We start from the raw sequence: 25000 nt of genomic DNA, 5'->3' as shown, positions 1-25000 counted from the left end.
ACCGGTCGAGTGGGTAAAGCTCCTACTCGCCGGGAATAGAGTCATGATTTGCCCGATTTGAACCCCGCGACCTTTGCATAGGCTCCGGGTGTCGAGGAAGGCTAGGATCTGTCTTCTCACCTCTTCCATATGTACAACAGCGAGATGGTAAAGCAGCTTAGCCTTCACCTGGGTCTTCATCAAAGTATGGAAAACTGGAACAGAAACTGTTTGTTTGTATATAAGAATCTAAGATGAGAAGGAGGAAAGGGTGGAGGATGGAAGTGCGTGCCTTTGCTGGCTACCCCCCTTATCAGGAGGAAGAAACCTTTGGTATATAGATAGAATATGTGTGTGTGTGTGTGTGTATTCACCTTGGTCTTTGGATCACGTGCTGGGCTCGCGATCGACAGCTATTTCCCTCCCGGAAGAGAGCTCAGAGCTCGTATGACCGATCTATGGGTAATACTGTGACCTTACACGCACACACACACACCCAACTCCCCGCCCACGAGAGTTGGAGTAACGACTCGAAGCGCAGCGATACTGAAATTATTTCAGCCCTGGGCAGGATTCCAACCCGGACCACTGTAGTGACAATCGGGGACTCTGCCAACCGCGCTACCGAGTCGTGTGTGTGTGTGTGTGTGTGTGTGTGTGTGTGTGTGTGTGTGTGTGTGTGTGTGTGTGTGTGTGTGTGTGTGTGTGTGTGTGTGCGCGTGCGTGTGGGTGTTTATAGATATATATTTTCTCAATTGGCTTTTCCTTCCTCCTTCGAATAATTTACTTTCCTCTCACTACAAATGTTAGAATAGTACGTATAGTGTCACCAGAACCAATCTCCCACGTTAATGATGATCTATGGGGTTGATTAGCCCAACCCAGGAACCACTACATCCTTATAATATCACTATACATTTGTTACTATATTTTCATCACTATACTTTCACAAATAATGTAAGGACCTCTCTGTAGAAGTCTTGGTCGAGAAGCACTATAGATTCCTCCACTCTCATCTGACTCCTCAGATACGAAACACAATTTTGTGTCAGATTCACGCTGTGTCGGACGAGGAGGAGGCGGGGTCCCCCGTGTCATAACTGAGAGTCAATTCGTATATACGATTTCGAACTATTCCTTAATGGATTGGACTGTGTTCCGTCTGGATTGAAATTAGATCCTAATTGGCCCAACCATGTTTAGATTATCTAGACTGTATTGCAGAATGTTCACATTATGTGACCATTAGAGTGAGGAGCTTACTCGAAGAGGCTCTTAGATTCGCACGAAAGCGTCACCTTTGCACTGTGTATTATGACGATGAGAGCACCTGGAGGTGGGCAGGGATTGAACCCGGGTCCACTGAGTCACGGGGTAAGAACGATTGAACACTACACATACAAGCGCGCGCGAACGCGTGCATGTAGATGTATGTGTATATGTGTATGTGTGTATATGTGTATGTGTGTATATGTATGTGCGTGTATGTGTGTGTATGTGTGTGTGTATGTGTGTGGGTGGGTGTAAGATGTCTCAAAAGTCATTGTCTATTTAAAAAAATACAAATAATTAAAAACTAATAGGTTAACACTTCCGATGATGTTATAAAGCCTAGACTGGGTCAATGTGTCGGTGGAAGACAAAGATTTCTTCCTGCCGCGTCTTTCCTTAATCAGATGCATACCTACTGAACCGACAGAGTGTAAATAGATTATTGAATGAATAAGTCAATAGATAGAAAAATAAACAAATTAATAAATCAAATAAATAGACAAATGAACTTATGATAGAAACAAAAGTAGATAAATAAACAATCAAGCTTGAAAATCGAAAGAAAATAGGAATTAAATAATAAGTGAATTAAATGTGTGTATGTTTAAACAAATACTTTATCAATATGTTTATAGTTAGAAGAAGAGGGTTTCATATAAAACTAAATACAATTGATTGGGGTTAAACAGAACAAGATAGTTACAAACCCCTTGAGAAAGCTTTTGCAAAAATAATAATAATGATAATAATAATAATAATAATAATAATAATAATAATAATAATAATAATAATGATAATAATGATAATAATGATAATAATAATGACAATAATAATAATAATAACAATAATGTTCATCAGAATTAAATAGCTCAAGTTAACCACCGATCTAGAAGGTATTAAGTGAAACGGTAAATATGGGAATGAATAAGTAATTTACGTAAAAGAATTTAACGTTAAATGATAAGTAATGAAACGTACATAATGATAAGTAATTAATCGACGATAAATGAGACGGTGACTGCGAGGGGCGGAGGGAAGCTGATATTGCAGCAGAAAGTGACAAAGATGAGAGGCGGAAAGGCTCCCCTTCGGCTGAATAAAATCACCTGGCGGCGACATCCAGAACACACCGGCTCGACGGCGCAGTAGTAACGCTCGCAACCGCTAATCCATTGGTCAGCGTTCGACTCCGCCCAGGGCTGTAATAATTTCAGCATCGCTGCTCTGTGAGCCGGCACTCCAGCTCTAGTGGGCAAGGAGTTGTGTGTGTGTGTGTGTGTGTGTGTGTGTGTGTGTGTGTGTGTGTGTGTGTGTGTGTGTGTGTGTGTGTGTGTGTGTGTGTGTGTGTGTGTGTTTGTGTGTGTGTGTGTGTGTGTGTGTGTGTGTGTGTGTGTGTGTGTGTGTGTGTGTGTGTGTGTGTGTGTGTGAGAGAGAGAGAGAGAGAGAGAGAGAGAGAGAGAAATAGAGAGAGGTCACAGCATTACCCATAGATTCGGTATATATGAACTCTGAGCTCTCATTTGGGAGGGTAATATCTGTCAATTGCAAGTCCAACACGTGATCCAAGACCGTCGTGAATCACGTATCTATTGTGCATAGACCATTCTTCAAGCTAGTGATATGTTCTATTATGGATTTTGTGAATCCAAGCAAGTTTAATAAAATGTATAGGACCCCAAAGCCTAATCTGCCCATATTACTTTCTTTTTTCTTTTTTTCTTTTTCTTTTTTTTTTCTTTTTTTTTTTTTTTTTTTTTGAAGAGGAACTTGAGCCACGGAGATTTCAGACCTGAAATTTTGGAATTTTATATCCAGATTTTTATACAAAAACACAATTCCGATTTTACCGTATACTTAAACTAAAGAACATTATTCTTTTCTTAATCGAAACGAATTAAATCCTTTTGCTTTTTGAGTCAAAGAAACTTAAAATGGCGGTTAGAGTGGGTGGAAGGGGGAGTTAAGGGAGAGATGGTGATAAGTTTAGGTAACTGTAAATGGTGAAAGAAGGGTTTAAGGAGAACCGAGCAATGCACAGTTTTGGACCACTTGATTCTATTCTCCAGGGAGTGATACTTCACTCAAAAAAAAAAAAAAAAAAAGCCACTCCCATTCCTCCCTCTCTCCATCTCTCTCTCCCTCTCCCCCCTCCCTCCCTCTCCCCCTCCCTCCTTCCCTCTCTCCCCCCCTTCCCGGAACCGTAGAGATGATAGAGACATCACGAAAGAAAGCGAGAGAAAGAACTCATGAATAAAATCTTCGTTTTGGATTCTTTACGGCGATGAGGAAGAAGAGGAAGAAGATGAGGAGAAGGAGGAGGAGGAGGTGGGAAAGAGGAAGGGAAAGAGAGAAGAGAAGGAGGAAAAAAAAAACTGGAATCTTCCGATAGACTCTGACTTTTTGCATACAAATGGTGACGCTTTGCTTTCCACGGCCGAGCCCCTCTTCTCTTGACTTGGGTAGTCTGGCTGTGCCAAAATGCTTCCCATGAAAAGGTTGACGCCCGTACATCATCCCTGTAAAGACTGTGAGATGTACAGTATTCAAAGTTTTAGATAAGGCATTAACACTCTCTCTCTCTCTCTCTCTCTCTCTCTCTCTCTCTCTCTCTCTCTCTCTCTCTCTCTCTCTCTCTCTCTCTCTCTCTCTCTCTCTCTCTCTCTCTCTCTCTCTCTCTCTTTCTCTCTCTCTCTATCTATCTATCTACCTATCTATCTATCTATCTATCTATCTATCTATCTCTCTCTCTCTTCCTCTCTCTCTTTCTCTCTCTCTCTCTCTCTCTCTCTCTCTCTCTCTCTCTCTCTATCTATCTATCTATCTATCTATCTATCTCTCTCTCTCTCTCTCTCTCTCTCTCTCTCTCTCTCTCTCTCTCTCTCTCTCTCTCTCTCTCTCTCTCTCTCTCTCTCTCTCTCTCTCTCTCTCCCTTTCTCCCTCCCTCTCCCTCTCCCTGTCCGTTTCTCGTTTATCCTCCCTTCCTCCTTTCCTCCCTCCCTTCCTCCCTCCATCTGTCTTGGCGTCCATTCATCCTCCAATCTTCCCTTTCCTTCTTTCTTCCTCCCTTACCTTTCCCCACTCCCCTTCATACAGTTACTCTCCCCTATTCTCATCCTCCTTTCCCATACTTTCCCCTTCTTCCCTTTGTGTCTGCTCCTCCTCTTCTCAGTCCGTCTCTCTCTCTTTCTCTCTCCCCTTCCTATATACGAGCATATGCGTGCGTGTGTGTGTGTTTGTGTGTGTGTGTGTGTGTGTGTGTGTGTGTGTGTGTGTGTGTGTGTGTGTGTGTGTGTGTGTGTGTGTGTGTGTGTGTGTGTGTGTGTATGTGTGTGTGCGTGTGTGTGTGTGCGTGTGTATGTGTGCGTGTAAACACATGTGTCTGAATAAGGGAAGCGTCATTGCTAAGTCCTGGAAATGAGGAACCTACATCGTCGACAAGCAGGACCTTGTCAACAATTATCTCCTCTCTCTCCTCTCTCTCTCTCTCTCTCTCTTTCTCTCTCTCTCTCTCTCTCTCTCTCTCTCTCTTTCTCTCCCTCTCCCTCTCACAAACACACACACACACACACGCGCACACACACACACACACACACACACACACACACACACACACATACACATACATACACACATTTATATATATATATATATATATATGTATGTATATACACATATGTATATAGATATAGATGTGTGTGTGTGTGTGTGTGTGTGTGTGTGTGTGTGTGTGTGTGTGTGTGTGTGTGTGTGTGTGTGTGTGTGTGTGTGTGTGTGTGTGTGTGTGTATGTGTGTACATATTGTATATAATATGTATACATACATACATGTACGATATTTCGTCAAGACAAGCCAACCTGTGACCTTCCGGACACAAATGACTTCATCGTCCTCGACTTCTGTGGAATCTCACCTCTGGCTCAGAGTCGCGTGATTTGGGATTATTTTTCTTTTAAAGCTAATATCACAAGAATTTACTTCTCTCTAAAACTTAAACTTAATCCAAATCGGGGTCACGATACACTGGGACTCCTCAAGTAAATCAAATAATTTGGTGTTGATGATGATTTTTTAACCTCACGAACTTCCCCCTATGAGGAGGCTAGGACGGTGCCTCTCACAGAGAAATTTGTAGAATGGAATTTAACCCATTCAACTCCGATGACAAGATGTCTTGTCATTTGGTCAAATAAAACAAAAAATCATAAAACACCAAAATGTTTGATCAAACACCAGAAAAATATGACGTCAGTCCTCGCTTCGCTGCGAGCGAAGCGAGGATTGACGTCATATTTTTCTGGTGTTTGATCAAACATTTTGGTGTTTTATGATTTTTTGTTTTATTTGACCAAATGACAAAGAATCTTGTCATCGGAGTTTAATGGGTTAATGAACCACGCCCTTGGTCCAACACGCTGGTAGCGACGCTCTATGGCCCTGTGCACATTGACACTTGCAACCATCGCGGTTGAGACCGCGACGGTTCAATTACAGTGTAAGTCAATGAAAGCGTTCTTACACAACCGCGCAATTTTTACTTGACTATGCGGTACCAATGCGGTTTCCATACGGTTTAAACCGCTAGTGTGAACAAGGTCGAACCCGACCTATAGTATATATTCTTAATATATCGTTATTGTATAGATACCAATTTATATAAAGAAATTATTGTATTTCTTTAAGGAAGTAGTGTATATAAGTATTTGATTGTATCAATACAGTTTAGTTTTATGAAATAAGTGAATTTTCTAAGGAAATATTATATAATCATGTAAAATACTCAACAATGAAAGATATAATCGTGGAATTTGAAAATGATACGGTTGTCTGTGTTAGAATGCCATTGTAGTGAAACGGTTGATACTGAAAATAGAAAAACAAAAAGCATTGGGTTATAGATGATAAAGATAACAAGACGAAGAAAGAAAATTTTGGAAAGAAAGAAAAAGAAGAGAGAAAAGGTGAGAAGACGAAGAAACATGGAAATGCTTTCAGAGCCAAGAGCCACGATCGTGGCGAAATTTTTTTTTTTTTTTTTTTTTTTTTTCTTTTTTTCTTTTTTGACTACTAGATCCAGGTTTGAGAGTTACTCCCCCTCCCCCCTCCCCTCCCCCCCAAAGAAAAAAATCAGGTTTTGAGTAGAGAGAGACTAGGATCAAGAAGGGTCACGTAGGAAGATGTTGAAGAAGGTTTAAATGAATAATGTCCCGTGAGAGAGTTGCCCTATATTGACTGTAGACAATTTTTTTTCGTCTAAAGGATTGATTCCGGACTAAAAGTACAATGATAAAAAAAAGTACAGGGAAAAACAAATAGGTAAATAGAAGAAATACATAAATAGATAAAAAAAAATTGACTCGGGACTAAAAGTACTATTATTAAGAGTAAATAAATAAAATAAATAGACAAAGTATAAGGGAATGAATTAAATGAAGTTCAGTAAAAAATTGCTCGCCCGAAAGCTTCTTCGGTTGAGAATATATGTTTAGGAAATATACGAAATTAAAAAAAAAAAAAAAACGATTTAACTGCAAGGCTGTCTTTAGGTATATTATTGGTTCCTTTCTTGATTTGGACACTGATTGTACATAAAGACTTATTACAATGATTAATCTATGTATTATTCTTTGATCTTCTATTTTTTTCTACTTAATTCTACTTATGTATTTAATCATTTATGAATATTATGTCTGTATATGGATTCATGAAATTCATGTATTAGGTTATTTGTTTTTTCACAATGTTTCACTCGATTTTTTTTTTTTTTTCTCAACTACTTGAGACTTAATATGAGCAGTTTGGCCGTGCCGGGATTTTCACTATAGGAAGGAAACAGGAAGAGAGAGGGAGGGAGGGAGGAGAGGGAGATAAGAATATTGAGGGAGAAGTGTTGGAGAAGAGCGTGTTTATAGGACGGGATTTCAGAGGTAAGAGGATAAAGGAGGAGGAAGTGGATGGGGATGGGGAGCAGGAGAAAGAGGAGGAGGAGAAGAAGGAAGAGAACGAGGGGGAGGAGGAGGAGGAGGAGGAAGATGATGCTGAGGAGGAGGAGGAGGAAGATAAAGTGGAGGTTATAGAAGAGAAGCAGAAGGAGGAAGTAGAGGAGGAGAAAATAGAAGAGTAGATAGAATAGAGAAGGAGATGAAGACGAATAAAAGATAAAGGAGGAACTGGAGAAATAAGAAATGAAAGATAAGGAAATGGAAGAAGAAGAAACAGCAGAACACAACGTGTAGGAGGAGGAAAAGAGAGTAGAGGTGATGAAGGAGGAGATGGAGGACGAAAAGGAACAGAAATTAGGAGAGAAGGAGAAAAACAAGGTACAGAAAAAAGAGGAGATATAGGAGGGGGACACAGGATAGAAGCAGAAAAAGAAGATACAGGAGGAGGAAGAAGAAGAGGAGGAGGAGGAGGAGGAGGAGGAGGAGGAAGAGGGGCTCAAGGCCCTGAGATCAGATGAGGTGAGTAGCGGCAGCGTCCGATTTGCATGCAAACGACTTCGGGCTCCCTGGAAGCGAACACGTTCGACCTGGGTCTTGGCCTTACGGCGAAGAATGTAGCGTGAATGGTGCGATTAACTCTGAGGGCCTTTCCATAACTGTGTGTTTATGTATATGTATATGTATATGCATATGTATATGTATATGTATATGTATATGTATACATGTATATATATATGTATATATATATATATATATACATGTATATATATACATATATTTATATTCATACATATATATATATATATATATACAGTATATATATACATATACATATAATGTTTATATATTATATACATACATATAATGCTTATATATTATATATATATATATACATATACATATATATATATATATATATATATATATATATGTATATATACGCAATCAATCACAACAACGTGATACAAAATGCAAAATAACCACAACAGAAGGGAAACTTTTAGACAGTAGTTACTTACTGTCTACAAGTTTCCCTTCTCCTGTGGTTATTTTGCATATGTGTATATGTATATATATATACATATATATATATATATATATATATATTTATATATATATAAATATATACATATATGTATATGTATCTATATATACATATATATATATATATTTATATATATTATTATATACATATATGCATATGTATCTATATATATACATATATATATATACATGTATATATATATATGTGTGTGTGTGTGTGTGTATATATGCAGAATCATCATTAAAATAACACATGATCCAAAAATTTTGCTGGTAACCACAAAAGAAAAAATCGGAAAATGTAATTCCCAAGCGCTTTCGTGTTATTTACATCTTCAGTGGCATACACATGAAATTAGTAGCACAAGAAGATTTACAAGACAAGAGACTAAACTGGTAATGCATAAAAAGTCACAAATGAATAAGAATAAATCTTAGAGAACAACACAAATCACCAAAATATCTTTCGTCACTTACAACCTGATTACAAATTTTCTTGATCACGAATTTATGTAATTCATTAATGATACTACTGATATTAAGAATAGAACCTTCAGAATGTTTTATAACACTACTTTCTATCATGTTTATATTGACAAATGAATTACAAGAAAAAATAGAGAAAACATTACTCCAGTTAGTACAATGATGGAAAACTTTCACGTGAACAAATAGAGCATTGAATATATATATATATATATATATATATATATATATATATATATATATATATACGTATGTATATATGTATGTAAATATATGAGTATATATATATATATATATATAAGTATATATATATATATATATATATGTATATATATATAAGTTTATATATATACATATATATATACATATATATATATATATATACATATATATATTTATATATATATATGTATATACATATATATTTATATATATACATATATATATATATATATATAATGTATTCAGTGTATACGTGCGTATGTTTATGTACACCTATGCATACACTGAAAGAATTACCAGTATTATTTTTATAACTCATTGACCCCACAGCTGAGGGTTTTCTTCGCCTGAGTCCTCATTTTCTGATATTGTTATCGTCGTTGTAGTTTTTCCCCCTGTCGGCCTCCTCTCCCTTCTGTTCTTGTTCCTTTTATTTTCTAAATTCTTATAGTATATTTTTTCTATTTATTTCTGTTCCTCTCTTTGCATCTCTCCCTTTTCCTCCCTCTTCTCTTTTTTCCTCTTTTATTCTATGTTTTATTTATGTTTCTTTTTGCGTCACGGACTTTTGTCTGACTGTTGCAGAATGCGTCACAGAAGAACTCCTTCTCATTTTTTCTTTCATATATTTATTTTTCTCTGTTTTTATATTGTTTTCGTTCTTATCTGTTATATCTTTGTCTACAGTCTCCTTTATTCAACAGATCCTCTTCCTTCTCTCCGTACTCCTCCTCCTCCTCCTCTTTTTCTTCCTCATCTCCTTCCTCCTCCTCTTCCTCCTTCTCCTACTCCTCCTACTCTTCCTTCGTCTCTGCATCCTCCTCATCTTCCTACTCTTCCTTTTCTTCAGGTTTTTCTTTCCCTTCTTCTTTTTCCTCTTTTTTTCTTCTTTTCTTTCTCCTTTTCTTCTTCCTTACCTTCCTCCTCGTCTTCCTCCTCTCCTTCCTTCTCTCCTTCCTCCTCGTCTTCTTCCCTACCTTCCTCTTTCCCCTACTTCTTTTTATACACCTTAGTGTCTTTCATATGTTACCTTCTCTCTTGTTTCATATTTCACTCCTCTTCCTCTATAACCTCTTCCATTTCATGTACATCATCTCTCTTTGTTTTTCTTCATCCTCCTTCTTTATTTTTTTTTCTATTCTTTAATCCGTCCCTTTCTCTTTTGCACTAATACTTACCTCCGACAGTTGCCATTTATCATAGGTACATGCTGGCATATCATCACCGAATCTAAGCTCTAAAACTATCGTATGCGACAGTAAAACTGTCGTTTAGTCTCGAGCGAATGCATAGCGTGAATGGAGGGGGGGGGCGTAAGTGCTTGAATAGAAAGCTATCAATTTCAATAGTAGACGTAGATAGCCGCGCCTACAGCGAGGGTCATGCAGTAGGATAGAAGATCTACAATGACCAGAGGCTGCAGGGATGAGTTGGGTGTCTTCCTGGTAGTTTGTCGTTGGTATCACTCAGGTATGAAGAGTTGTGAGTTGGGATTATGTGTTGTCACCACGTTTGTCCTTCTGGGCAAGAAATGACTTGGAAATGTGGATGACCAAGGGCCTCTTTTCAGCTTCATTAGACCGGCTGGTTTTAGGTAGAATAGAATCCATAGAGTACAACACTTAGGGTCAGATGACATGATAAATCATTCCGCTTCTGTCGCGGTGACGTACGTGTTTTCGCGGCGACTTAAGCGTAACCGTTTCGACTTGGGTGTCATGGCGGCGATTAAAGTATTTAGGGCTTTATATGGTGTCATTGCTCCTGCTACAAAAGCAACAAAGGCAATTAATGTTAATTCATACTCAATGAAGGGGTAATGTGTTGATACAAATTTGCTTTACTTATAGTTCACATTGTACAACTAGCTCCATTTATTATGGTCGGTGTCGTGAGGTAAATGTAGCAAGCGTGTCGTAAATTTACAATATTAAACTTTTGTGTTGTAAGATGATCATTTACATTGCAAATTTATTATAATTATTTACGTCCTAAGTTTAAACTGTTTACATTGTAAAATTTACGACGCCTGTTTGCGTCGTCAATTTGCGACACGTAAGCTTAAGGTTTAACTTATATTTTGAACTTGTTTGTATGAAATATATATATACTGTATATATATATATATATATGTATATATATATATATATATATATATATATATATATATATATATATATATATATATATATATATATCTTCGTTTGTTTACACCGTTATTCTAGACTTGTTAACACTGTTTACGACACTTGTACACATAATCAACGTACGATTTATGTCGTAAGTTACTCGTTCACATCGTACTTTATTATGCAAACATGTGTAGTTGTTACACCTATTTAGAGACAACAGCAGCTAATGTTACGTTAGCAACGGCGGCGCGATATTGTCCATAAGGACCGAAGCGCTGGTAGACAATATTCTGTACCAAAAGCATCAACAGCTAATGTTTCGCTGACATCATCATATTTGAATAAAATCGCATGTCGACAACCGAGTCGAGAATATTTCTATTCTCAAATTTATAAACAGAGTTTAAGTAACCGACTTAAAAAAAAATCTTAGTCATTTCCGTGGAATAGACATACATTTAAGTGCGGGAATATAAGTACATACATACATATACCAACGGCTTTTTTCCCCTTACAAGGGAGGCAGCAAAAAACAAAGGCATAAAATCCACTCCCACCCATTTCATCCCCAAATAATCCACTCCCATTTACCCCCCTCCCTCCCTTTTACATTGGCTCCTCCTGGATGACGGGTCATCCCTGCATCTTGCCCACTGCCCTGGGTCTGAAGCAATATAGCAAGACACAGCACATCTACAGCAAGGCCGCTTCATTTAATCGGTGACCCCTCTCCCCTCATGCAGAAAAAGAGAAGATGAGGAGAAATCCCTTCGGGCTGCGTCACACATACTCCCTCATCCCCCACTCCCTTCCATGCATCATAGCATCATCTATACACAACCACTCTCCACTTATCCCTATCTTCTGTCTTCTCCCTTCCTTCTTCAACAGACATTCCCCTCTTCCCCAATGCCCCTTTTACCCCACCCATCCATCTCATCCTTGGTAGCCCCCTCGTGTTCACTCCTTCCACTTCTGCCTTCCACACCTCTTTTACTAATCTTTCTTCACTCGTTTTTTTTTTTTTTCATGTGTCCAAAGCATCCTAATACTCTTTCAACAATCCTATCTCCCAACTCCCTTTCCACCCCGGATCTACTCCTCACCTCCTCGTTTCTCACTCTATCCAGCCTAGTAACCCCTACCAGGCATTTCATCTAAAACACATTCAAACTTTTCCTCTTTTCTCTTATGTGTCATATTTCTGCCTCATACAGTGCCGTGGGGGGACAATCACTCCTTCCTACAATCTCCTCTTAGCATCCATTCCCAAATGTCTATTTCTCATTACACTTTTCAATTAGCCAAGGCATTTACTTACTTCTCTCAATCTACATTCCACCTCCACCCCCATTCCTCCCTTTCCCACCACATTTGCCTCCAAGTATCTAAAGCTATCCACTTTCTCCAGTCTCTCTCCTTTAATACTCACTTCCAATTTCCTGCTATCCTCTTCCCTTGTACACCTCATCACCTTACTTTTACCCATATCTATCTCCAACTTTCATCTTTCGCACACCTTCCCAAACTCTGTCACTCACCTCCTTAATCCCTCCTCTGATCCTGCCACAAGCGCAGTGTCGTCAGCAAATAACAACTGACTTATCTCCCACTATTCTCCATTTTCTTTAACCATCTCCAATCCCCGGCCCATTACCCTTGCGTTTACCTCTTGCACCACCCCATCCATGTATAAATTGAACAGCCAAGGCGACATAACACATCCCTGGCAAAGTCCCACCTTTACCTCAAACCACTCACTCTCTCCATTTCTAATTCTAACATGGGATCTACTACTCTCGTAAAAACTCTTGACTGCTCTTAACAGTTTTCTTCCTATTCCATAAATCTGAAATACCTCCCACAGTGCCCTCCTGTCTACTCTTTTTAATTTATGAAATTCTGTTTTCCATCTTTACCACTGTCATAAATTCATGCTGAAAACGTTGCTTTGTCTGTGTATGTGTATACATATATATATATATATATATATATATGTATGTATGTATGTATGTATATATATTCATACACATACATATTTATGTGCATATATATATATATATATATATATATAATACACGCACACACACAAAATGTATCGTGGCAAGTTTAAGTGTCTGTACGAGATAGTTCGGTGGTTCTGCACTAAACCATAAAGTCTAAACAGTTGATGTATTTACATATTAATATTAATAGATAACCGTTTCGTGATTTTTAACTACATTTTTTTTATTTCTTTCTTTATTTTATTTCATTCTATTTTATCTATTTACTTATTTATTTGTTTATTATTATTTTCTATTTATTTACTTTTTTATTTATCTATATTTTATTTATTTGTTTATCCATTTTTTTTTTTTTTTTTTTTCGTGTTAACCATACATGTTGATTTTTAGTAGGTTACCATTAGGTACACTTGTGTCTTCTTCGGCGTCCCTGTGTCATCTTCTTTGTCCCTCGATTTTACGTCCATCTGTTTTGCCTTCGTGCTAACGACAGAACTAACATTTACGTTCCTATTGCTTGTATTGTTTGCATCCTTTGCCTGTAGAACCGTGCAAGTGCTTGTGCAACCAGCTTGCCTTGTTGCCTCATAGTTAAGTTTAATAGTCAAATACTCAGTCAGTTAAGTCAGCCAATTGATTCGACTTCATAAGTGCATCCACACGTGGGTTGTTCCTATGGAATGGATACATTTGTGTTGTTAGGTTGATATGTGTGCGCCGGCGCAATCACGCACACACACAAACACACCCACGCGTGCGCGCACACACACACACACACACACACACACACACACACACACACACACACACACACACACACACACACACACACACACACACACACGCACGTGCACACACACACACACACACACACACACACACACACACACACACACACACACACACACACACACACACACACACACACAGACACAAACAAACAAAGAACAAACGAACACACACACACACACACACACACACACACACACACACACACACACACACACACACACACACACACACACACACACACACACACACACACACACACACACACACACACACACACACACACACACACACAAAAGCACGCACGCACGCATGCGCGCACACTGGATTGAAACACATATACTTCTATGAATATATGTATACAAGCATACAGGTGTGTGTGTGTGTGTGTGTGTGTGTGTGTGTGTGTGTGTGTGTGTGTGTGTGTGTGTGTGTGTGTGTGTGTGTATGAAATATTGTTTTTATAAGGTATGAAATAATGCATCATAGGATGGATTAAATGATATTTTTGCATTTTTGAGTCATAGTTTTTAATAGAATTTCAGATTGTCTTTCATAAACATTATAACAATGCTATAGATATTTTTTGACTTGTGCACTGAATTAATCATGATTGATATAAGCAAGCAACCATTGCCCATTTTGCACCCCATATTAATCCTAATATGACTTCCTTCATTGCACCCATTTGCAAGCAGCCCATTAACCCATTAACCCCCATTAACTTGTGCTGCCCTGTTCTCGCCCGCAGCCACGAGCGTTCTGGCTTGGACTCCCGGCGCCGCAGGCGGCTGTGCGGTCCTGGTGGAAGACACCGCCGCAGTCACGGACGACGCCGCAACCGCAGGCCACGTCGCCCCCAGAGGTAACCAGGTTCCCTCCCCCAGTTCCCTCAGCAGCCACCATCGCGGCCGTCGCCCGAGCCGGTTGCACTCCCCGCACGAACGCCTCAATCGTGTAGAATTTGTGGAGTTGCTTGACTTGGAGCTCCCGCAAAGGACGGGGAGGAACCTGCGTCCCGCTGCGGCTGAGCAACCAGCCCTCCACCGCATGCGTAGAAGCGTACCGCATGCTCTAGACGCCGCAGCTACGTCATCAAACCAAACCCGCATGCAACCCCTTATTGACCCATCCCCCGACAACCCATCCCCCTCTGCACGACCTATTGACTCCCCCTCACCCCCTACAACTCCCCCTCCCACCTCAACATCTCCCCCACCACCCTCCTCCGACTCCAATTTATCTTCTCCCTCTTCCCCGCCGTCAGGACTTACAGACGCCGACTCTGATTTCACGGCCAGTTCCTCCCAACCCATATCATCACCTTCATCACCATCATCATCTCCTTCATCGCCCTCCTCATCACCCCAAACGCCGCCCGACCTGGGCCAGAACACAGCCATCTCTTCAGGAACAGGCCAGTCGACCCCTTCCGCCGATGATGATCATCCTGAAGAAGGGAAGGAAGCAATGGACGAGGAAAACAGGAGTCGAGAAGCAGAAGGAGAAGTGGCTGGAGAAGTGGAAGAGGTGCTCTCGACCCCAGCCCCATCGTCGATGCCGGAGAAGAATGAGGGTGATGAGTTGAAGACTTCGCAAACCCCGTCTTCAGCGCCTTCGTTGGTATCGTCACCCTCGAGCGAGTCTTCTGAGATGAAGGCTGATATATTGGTCTTCGAACCTGTAGTCGATGTGGTGGAGTACGAGACCGAGGACTATAAGAACGATGAAGAGGAGGAAGTGGAAGAGGAGGAGGCCAGTTCTAACATGAAGAAGGATCCAGATAACAATGAAGACACTCATCCCCACAGCGAATACGACTTCGATGAATATGACATCAGTGAGTACGTCGACAAGGCGGACACCAACAAGGCAGAGATCGATATTTACGAGTTCGGCAACGACCCTATAGAGGAATACAGCCAGGCCGTGGAGTACATGGACGAGGAACCATCGAACAGTTCGAGTGAGGCGAACCCGGGGACAGAATCCCCTCCTGCGTTTGTGCCGACTGACCTTCTGAAAAAGAAACAACAGAACCTTGACAACGTCGAGGAACTTCCAGATCGGTCGGATCTCGCGGACATCGATGAGAGCGACCTCCGCTCGGAGGAGAACGACGAGAGTACAATGATGCCAAAGACCAAGTCTCAAGGTTCGAGCACGGAAACTGGTGCCTTCGAAGAAGACTACCTATCTGAGGAAGATCAACCCATCGTCCGAAAGGGAGGTAACGGCGTGCCCTTCAACCACGAAGCCTACATGCTTGGCGATGACCCCAACAGCTACGTCTTCAATCCTCCGCCGAAGAAATTCGTCCACCCGAAGGACAGGAAGTCCAGCAAGGAGAGCCCAACATTCATCAAGGGAACGTCCAGAGTGATGTCATTCGACACACGTGACCGCTTCGGGGGTCCCATTCCTAAATCCAATCCAAAGCACTATCCTTCCCGGATTCTGGAATCTCTTGGGGTCCCCGTCTACGCCGATTCGACAAAGTCTCCAGACTACTACGACGAGGTGGAGGCGAATCCGAGTAAGAAAGGTTCCAACACCGCCTTCGACCTCTTCCCTCACATCTTTGAATACGACCTGAACGAGCACGACGACTACTACTATGACTACGAGGACGAGAAGTCTTCGTTTTATTACGACGGCTGGGAGGACGATGACGACGATAAGAAAGATGTCATTTTCGATGACGACGACGAGGATGACAAAGTCGACCAGGCGCCGGCGGCGACCTCACACCCGCGACTGAGCTTTGCCCCGAAAGCCAGACAAGTCATCCCGGACACCCAGTTACCTCCCGGACTGCGGGTGATGGCCCTCACGAGAGATGAATTCCAGGTTGAGGCCCAGGGATCCCGGGTCATGTCTCTGGCAGACTACACAACAAAGAAGCCCCCAGTCGTGGAAGAGAAGCGGGAACAACGCCAGGTTACCTCAACTCCCAAACCCCAAGAGAGAATTCCTGAAAGGATCCGGAAGGATGCTCCGGTCGTCTTCTCCTACGACGTTCATCCTGTCGAGATCTTCTCCCTCGAAGCTCAAGGTCGATCTCAGGAAGAACGCAACAAGGAGACAACTATGATGCCAACTGAGAGTCCCGGCTTTGTTGAAGAGAGTGAGGATAGAGAGATACCTAGTGAATCCCAGAATTATGGATCATCATCATCTTTGACAGATCACGAAGAAGATGGAGAATCTTCCTCCTCCTTCTCTTCATCATTCTCATCCTCATCCTCAAGAGATCGAGAACGGAACAGTGCAAGTAGCTGGGACACTTCTGGTGTACATCAAGCAGCCTCAGCAACAGAGAAGCAAGAAGTTTATGCTGAACATCAGGATCCCCATAGATTGTCAGAATGGGGAGACTCCAAGAGCGTTAGCGACGGATATGCCAACCCGAGCAGCATATCTTCTGCAAGTAGTCACCAGTCCGAATGGCAGAGATCGAATTCTCAAGCTGGCAACGCCAACTCCAGGTATGGATCTTCCAGTGACTTTTCCAAGACTCCATCGCAGCAAGCAGAGTCGCATGGCCAGAAGCAAGATTCCGGAGGGTCGTGGTTCCCGTACAGCTCGAGACGCCCAGAAGTGAGGTACGCTCCTCAGTACGAGACCGCAGGTAGAGGTCTGCCCCCCAAGGAAGACTCAGACTATCCTGATGAGCCCGTCACGATGCATCACACGCATCCAAAAGCTATTCAACAACAGCGCTTAGCTAAACAACAACAACCGTTCTTCAAACCGCAGCACATACTCAATCCTCCCTTGGTCATGGCAGACGTCCTACCAGCCGCGAATCCCCTTCCTCCGAAGGGTGGCATGCGGCACCCTAAACGCGTCAACGTCAATGTGACCATTGCCACTGAAGATGACACGGAAGATTCCACAGGATTGACCAGTAGTCACGAGAAGCCCGTGTACATGGTGTCAGTGTCCGTCCCGACGAGCGGAGAGGACCAGGTGGCTGATATTAACATCATGCAACCTGACACCCATCAAGATGTTGCGTCTCTTGTCCTCACCGTCCACGGCAACGAGACCTATTCCCACGGCCATAACCAGAGGCTCCAGCAAGGTGTCACACCTCCCCCTCCTGAAGAACCTATTACAGATCGGGAGGAGACTCCGACGACTACCCTAGGCCCCTACGAGATCGAGGACCCACAGAAGTCATGTCAGTGCCCTTGCTCCTGTAACGACGTGACTGGATCTGACCTCAAAAGGAACCCCGTTGCTATACTGAACCACTTCGGCCGTGAGGCCACAAGACGTCCTTCGACCAATGAGACTTCCCCAGACGAGACCCCCGACCCCAAAGACTTGCCCCAGAACCCAGACCTCGCCTCTCTCCCCAGATGCGTGACAGAAGCCGAGAACCCGACCACAACCACAACTACCACCCCAGCTAATGATCCCACAACCACCACAACTACCACAACCACCACAACCACCACCACCGTTCCGCCCCTCCCTGATGATATTTTGATGGAACTTAAAGGTGAGACGATAGATTCCGAATTCTGTTGTCGAAGGAAAGGAACAGTGAACTAAACCAATATTTTGAAAAGGGAAAACAAACACCAAATCCAACAAAAATAGAATAGAATAAAAAAGTAAGTAGAAAAAAGTAAATAAGAAATAATGTCTCACTGCAAACCCGTTTATTAAACCCTATTCCATTGTATTCACTTGGACAAATTGAACATTGTTCACTAATATATCAATCCCCGCTTATAAATGGTGCTTACTTTAGTCACTACAGAACTTTTTCGAATAGTACGAGACTAACAAAAAAAAAAAATTGGGTATTTCATTTTTTGAAAATGTTGATTTGAGTGGAATTTTAGAAACATTTTAAACATGTTCTGTAGGATGCGGGAAGATTTTACTCACTCGAGGGAGCAGACTTTGGGTTGAGAAGGAGTCCCAAATAAACTTAGCCCTTAAGTTTGCCTCTCGACTGAATAAAATCGTCCAGTAATAACCAAAAAAAAAAATAGATAAAGACACAATAGTCGGGAGATTAAGGAGTTAATATAAATCAATTAACCATTAACTGCAGCGACAAACAAACGAATAAACTTAAATGCATCAATCCCAAATGGAGTCAGGCAAACTTCCTCCATCCAGAATTCACTCGATCCGTTCTGTATGGCCACCCCCATCAGCCTTCCCCGTGCTCCCCCAAGCCCCCTTTCCCCACCCCCCTCCCCCTCCCACTCCCACAACCAGCACTCTCTAAGTCAACTAATAGCAAGACGCCATCAATAACCAGCAAGACGCTTGGTGTATGAATTTAATTTATTGCATGAAGAATGTTAGTTCCAACCCTCCCTCTCCTTCCCTCCCTCCACACTTGCTTTGCCTGTGTTGGAAGTAAGTCAACCCTCCACCCACCCACCAACCCACCCCCAAGCTCTCGATACAAGTTCATAGCCTTTGAATTAATTTGTTAATTTATTCATCCTTAATTAGTTTCGCCAATAGATACACCCTCAATGCCGGGGCGCACTATCTAGATTCTATGTGGCTAATGTCGGATGACTTTTTTTTTTTTTTTTTTTTTTTTTTTTTGAAGGGTCTTGGTACGTTAAGAGACGTTAAAGCCTGAGTCCCCTTCTCAGCCGCGTAAGATTGTCACTTTTCATAAGAAAATATTTAAAGTGCGTTGTGGTAAGAAAGGTGTTTGGTTAGTTTTTGCAACGTATCTTGTTCGTTGGAATGGGCATATGTTTTAAGCACTTTATTCGCTTTGTTATGATAATCTTTTAGAGCTATGTTGCACTTAAGTATGTTGACATTCCCCTTTGTTCTTAAGTTGCAGCTAAATTAATTTTGATTATTTGTTTTGGTTGTTTAATTGTTTTATTTTCATAGATGATGGGCCTTTTGGTGTAATTTTAATTTCATTTCTTTTAAGTTGAGTATAAAGTTTAGTTCAACGTTCCTTTTCTATGATTTATTTTGGTCAATACATTTTTACACAAACAATATTTACATGATTTTTATTTACTCTCTATACACAGATATGTTTGTATATGATCATAGTTCAAGCACGCGCGCACACACAAACACACACACACACAAACACACACACATACACACACACAAAATTATTCACATTGAAATAAAGATTATGTTATTTATTTCAGTATGTTCTTATTTATTATCCATTTGCCTGTTTTTACCTTTTATTTCATGTTGCCTGTTTGTGTTCCTGCATTTACTTATGAATATTTTCTTCCTCATTTCTGCTCCTACCATGACACCAGAGACTGGACATGGCAGCAAAAGGAATGCCACTCATCGCTTAGTATATATTAATGTGATATGTACTGTAGTTCACTGTAGATAAGCCAACCCCTAATATAGCATTTGAATACATATATAGATATATATTACATAATATATGTGTGTGCATGAATGTTTGTGTGTGTGTGTGTGTGTGTGTGTGTGTGTGTGTGTGTGTGTGTGTGTGTGTGTGTGTGTGTGTGTGTGTGTGTGTGTGTGAGTGAGTGAGTGAGTGAATGCTTTAAAAATGTCATCACGTAAGTACTATTGCTGTTATTTTAGGTCATACTGTTTCTTAGATTATGCCGTAGATTTATGGGTTTTTATTAACAAATAATACATATATTTATATATGACTCCGTATATACGTGTGTATTTATGTATTTATATGAACATGTGTATGTGCATGACTACAGGTATATTGTATATCTATATGCCTATTTGTGTCTTTATATTTGCGCATATGAATTCTTGATCCCCGTGTGTTCTTCCAGTGCCATTAAATATTTATAAATGTACTGGGATTCGAACCCTCGCCTGAGCGGCTTGCTTCTTATTAGGCGAGGACCATACCGTCACGCCATAATGTGTCATAATGACACAAATATATATATACATACATATATATATATATATATGTATATATACATATATAATGTTTAACTCCATATAGATATACGTATGCATACACACACACATACACACACACACACACACACACACAAGCACACACACACATATATATATATATATATATATATATATATATATATACACAGTATATATACCCCCATCTGGGGTATTGGCTGCATATTATTGTGGCTAAGTAGCATGCAGCTGATGATTTAGGGCCCCTACGGACCACAGCCACACATCATTTTGCCTGTGGTAGAGGAAATTTCTGTTCACAGAGAAATGATGATACTTTTTATACTGCGACTGTTCCTTCGTTATGCTGTCCCCCCCCCCCACCCCTGTACCATTTCTCTGAATATTCTTTTTTTTTCGCCTAACCCCGTGGTGGGAGAAAAGAATACTGCCACAAAGTCTTCCCACTTAAGTCGTACGAGGCGACAAAAACGGGACGGAGATAGGACTAGGCATCCTTCTCCCTGTAACCCCACGGGAGACATTCCTAAAAAAAAATCCTAAAAAAAAGTAAAGGCATAAGAGTGTCTAGGAGTTTTCCAACCAGTACCCTAAGGTTTAGGTATTTTAATGTGCCTGAATGTAGTACAAATGAGAGTAAAAGGGAAGAGATAGACAGTATGTTTGTGAGAAGAAAGATGGATGTGTTGGCACTGAGTGAAACTAAGTTGAGAGGGAGGGGAGAGTGTGAGTTTGGGAGTGTAGTTAAGAGGTTCTCAGGAGTGAAGAGAGGACGAGGAAGAGAAGGGGTGGCTATACTAGTAAGTGAAGAGATAGGTAAACGTGTAGTGGAGTGGAAGGAGGTTTCTTTAAAGTTATTGTGGATGAAGGTGAAACTGGGAAGGAAGATGTGGGTTTTTGTAAGTGCATATGGGACTGGTAGTGAGAAGAGTGTAGAGGAAAGGGAGTCTTTTTGGATGGATTTAAATGAGTGCATAGAGGGATTAGGAAAAAATGTCAGTGTAATGGTATTGGGAGACCTTAATGCTAGGGTAGGAAATTAACCAATAGACGGAGTGATTGGGAAGTGTGAAGTTCAGGAAAAAATTGTAGTGGAGAGTTGATGGTGGAGATGTGTCTAGAGAGTTGATGATAGCAAATACAGTGCTTAGGAAGAAAGTCAAGCATAAGTACACATAGGAGAGGGTGGTAGATAGAAGAGTGGTAGATAGAGCGTTAATGGACTAGATAGTAGTAACCAGGAGTATAGTAGGAAGAGTTAAGGATGTACATGTTCTAAGGGGAGAGAGTGGAGAAATATCAGATAATTTTTTGGTGGAAGGTAAGTTGAGAGTGGACACATAAAGAAAGAGGAAAAGGACAGAAGGTAAGGAGGTACTTAAAGTGAACTGCTTAAATGAGAAAGATAAGGAGTACAAGAGCAAGCTAAGAAAGGAGTGGGAGGAAGTGAAGGATAGAACTAGGCGTGGAGGAGGAATTGGGATCGTTCAAGGAGGGAGTCACAAGGCGAGCAAAGATGGTGTGTGGAACAAGGAGAACGGAGAAAATAGAAGAAATTGTAGTGAGTGGTGGGATGAGGAAGCAAAGAAGGTTGAAGAAGAGAAGAAACGAGCTTTCACAGATTGGTTACAAAATAAGATAAGGGAATCATATGTTGGGTACAAAGAAAAGAGAAGAGAAGTAAAGCATAAGATAAAGGGACCAAAGAAGAAAGCAGATGTGAAACAGGGGTAAGAGTATGACAGACATTTCTGAAAGTAATAAAAAGATGTTTTGGAAATAAATTAAAAGAGGAAGAGGAGGTGAATCAAGCAGAGAAGAAAAGTTAAAATGTGCAGATGGGGAGATGATAATGGAAGAGAAAGTAAGAGGAAGGTGGGCAGAGTATTTTAGGGAGTTGCTAAATATGAAGGAGGATAGGGAGGGAAAGGTAGTTGCAGTGGGAAGCGCTAAGAAAATTACTGTGATTAATGAGAAAAATGAAGGAGAAATAAGGAAAGAAGAAGTGAAGGCAGTTGTTAAAATGAGAAGGTAAGGCTCCTGGGTTGGATGGATTTCATGCAGAATATCTGAAAAAATGGAAGTACAGTGATGGTGGATTGGCTGGTGAGGTTATTTAATGTTTATTTAAGAAAGGATAGAATGCCGGAGGACTGTAGGAGAGCCTGTATAGTTCCACTTTACAAGGGAAAAGGGGACAAGGGTGAGTGTAGTAGTTTCAGAGAGATCAGTTTGTTAAGTGTAGCTGGGAAGGCTTATGGGAGGGTTTTGAATGAAAGGATTAGGAAAGGAACAGAGAGTAATTGTTGAGGAAAAGTGTGGTTTTAGGAAAGGTAGGGGTTGCGTGGATCAGATTTTTGTGGTTAGACAGATATGTGAGAAAGCTTTAGGAAAAGGTTAGGATTTTTTTTTTTGGGGGGGGTTTATGTATCTGGAAAAGGCTAATGGCAGAGTAGACAGGAAGGCACTGTGGAAGGTATTGCAGATATATAGGATAGGAGAAAAGATTTTAAGAGCAGTCAAGAGTTTTTACGAGAGTAGTAGAGCTTGTGTTAGGATTAGAAAAAGAGAAAGTGAGTGGTTTGAGATAAAGGTGGGACTTAGTCAGGGATGTGTTATGTCGCCCTGGCTGTTCAATTTATACATGGATGTGGTGGTACGAGAGGTAAACGCAAGGGTAGTGGGTCAGGGATTGGAGATGGTTAAAGAAAATGGAGAAAAATGGGAGATAAGCCAGTTGTTGTTTGCTGACGATACTGCGTTTGTAGCAGGATCAGAGAAGTGATTGAGGAAATTAGTAACAGAGTTTAGGAAGGTGTGTGAAAGAATGAAGCTTGAGATAAATGTGGGTAACAGTAAGGTGATGAGATGTACAAGGGGAGAAAGTGGCAGCAGACTAGAAGTGAGTAACAAGGGAGAGAGCCTGGAGGAAGTGGATAGTTTTAGATACTTGGGTACGAATGTGGCGGGAAAGGGAGGAGTGGAGGTGGAGGTAGAATATAGAGTGAGAGAAGCGAGTAAATGCCTTGTGGGATTAAAAAGTGTAATGAGAAATAGACATTTGGGAATGGATGCTAAGAGAAGATTGTATGAAGGAGTAATTGTGCCGACAACACTCTATAGGGTAGAAACATTGAACATAAGAGAGGAAGAGAGGAGTTTAAATGTGTTTGAGATGAGGTGCCTGAGAAATATGATAGGGGTTACTAGGCTGAATAGAGTAAGAAATGAGGAGGTGAGGAGGAGAACAGGGGTGGAAAGGGAGTTGGGAGATAGGGTTGATGAAAGAGTATTGGGATGGTTTGGACACATGGAAAGAATGAGTTAAGAAAGACTAGTGAAATAGGTGCGGATGGCAGAGGTGGAAGGAGTGAATAAGAGGGGGTGATCTAGAATGAAATTGATGAGGTAAAATGGGCATTTGGAAAGGGGACTGTCTGTTGAGGAAGGACGGGAGAGGACAGAAGATAGGGGTAAATGGAGAATGGTTGTGTATGGATGATGCTGTCATGCATGAGGGGGAGTGGGTGGGGGATGGGGGAGAGCTCTTTCCATGGAGCTCCACCAATGCTCCTTCCATGCACTCCTGAAACCTGACCATGTATTTCCCGCTATTTTCACGTCCCTCGTAGGACCTCCTCCAAAGTATGTATTTTATCCGACACCCACCCACCCCAGTCACCAAACAGAACCGCCTGGCTCTATCCAGAAGAAAAAGAGCATGTTTGGAAGTGCGTCACCCAGGCGAAGGGGGTTAATCATCGAAAACGTGGGATCGGAACCGAAGAAGAAGTCTGGCAGTGCTCGGGGTGAAACGTTTTCTCGTGAAGAGTCGGACACGCCAGGTATTTGGCTCAGTATCGGCTTCTGATAGCCGCCCTCCTCCGCCTTCTCCTCTCCTCCCCCTTCCCCTTTCCCCCCCCCTCCCTCCTTTCTCCTCCCCCTTCCTTCTCCCCCCTTCCTCCCTCACCCTTTAGCGCGTCCTTAGGAATATTGGAAAGAGCGACCAATCGAGTCGTCTTGTGCTTGCAGAACTCGCAACTTTTGAACATAATCGAGTTTTATTTGATTACATCTTCTTATGTTATGCTGTTGATGAATGAAGACTGATGAAAAATGAGATATTGTGCTAACTTTCTAAAAGGAGTTAGTTTGTCGTGAATGACGTGCGCGTTGACGCACATGTACACATTTATATGTATGTATGTGTGTTGCTGT

At 41.2% G+C, this 25000-nt stretch overlaps 1 protein-coding gene across 5 annotated transcripts in view; it reads left to right on the top strand.

Moving 5' to 3' along the window:
• LOC143027847 (teneurin-m-like) overlaps positions 1-25000 on the top strand; it is a 1035709-nt gene that overhangs the window by 855034 nt on the left and 155675 nt on the right. For all 5 annotated transcript variants that reach the window (XM_076189526.1, XM_076189527.1, XM_076189524.1 and 2 more), the window contains exon 6: positions 14622-18380. In XM_076189526.1, coding sequence (XP_076045641.1) covers positions 14622-18380 — 3759 coding nt within the window. The remainder of the gene's footprint in view (positions 1-14621; positions 18381-25000) is intronic.

This window comes from Oratosquilla oratoria, chromosome 8 (assembly GCF_046742065.1).
Source record: "Oratosquilla oratoria isolate Oo_2021 chromosome 8, ASM4674206v1, whole genome shotgun sequence".
In the NCBI taxonomy this organism is placed as follows: Eukaryota; Metazoa; Arthropoda; class Malacostraca; order Stomatopoda; family Squillidae; genus Oratosquilla; species Oratosquilla oratoria.
This window is presented reverse-complemented; position numbering and strand designations above follow the sequence as displayed.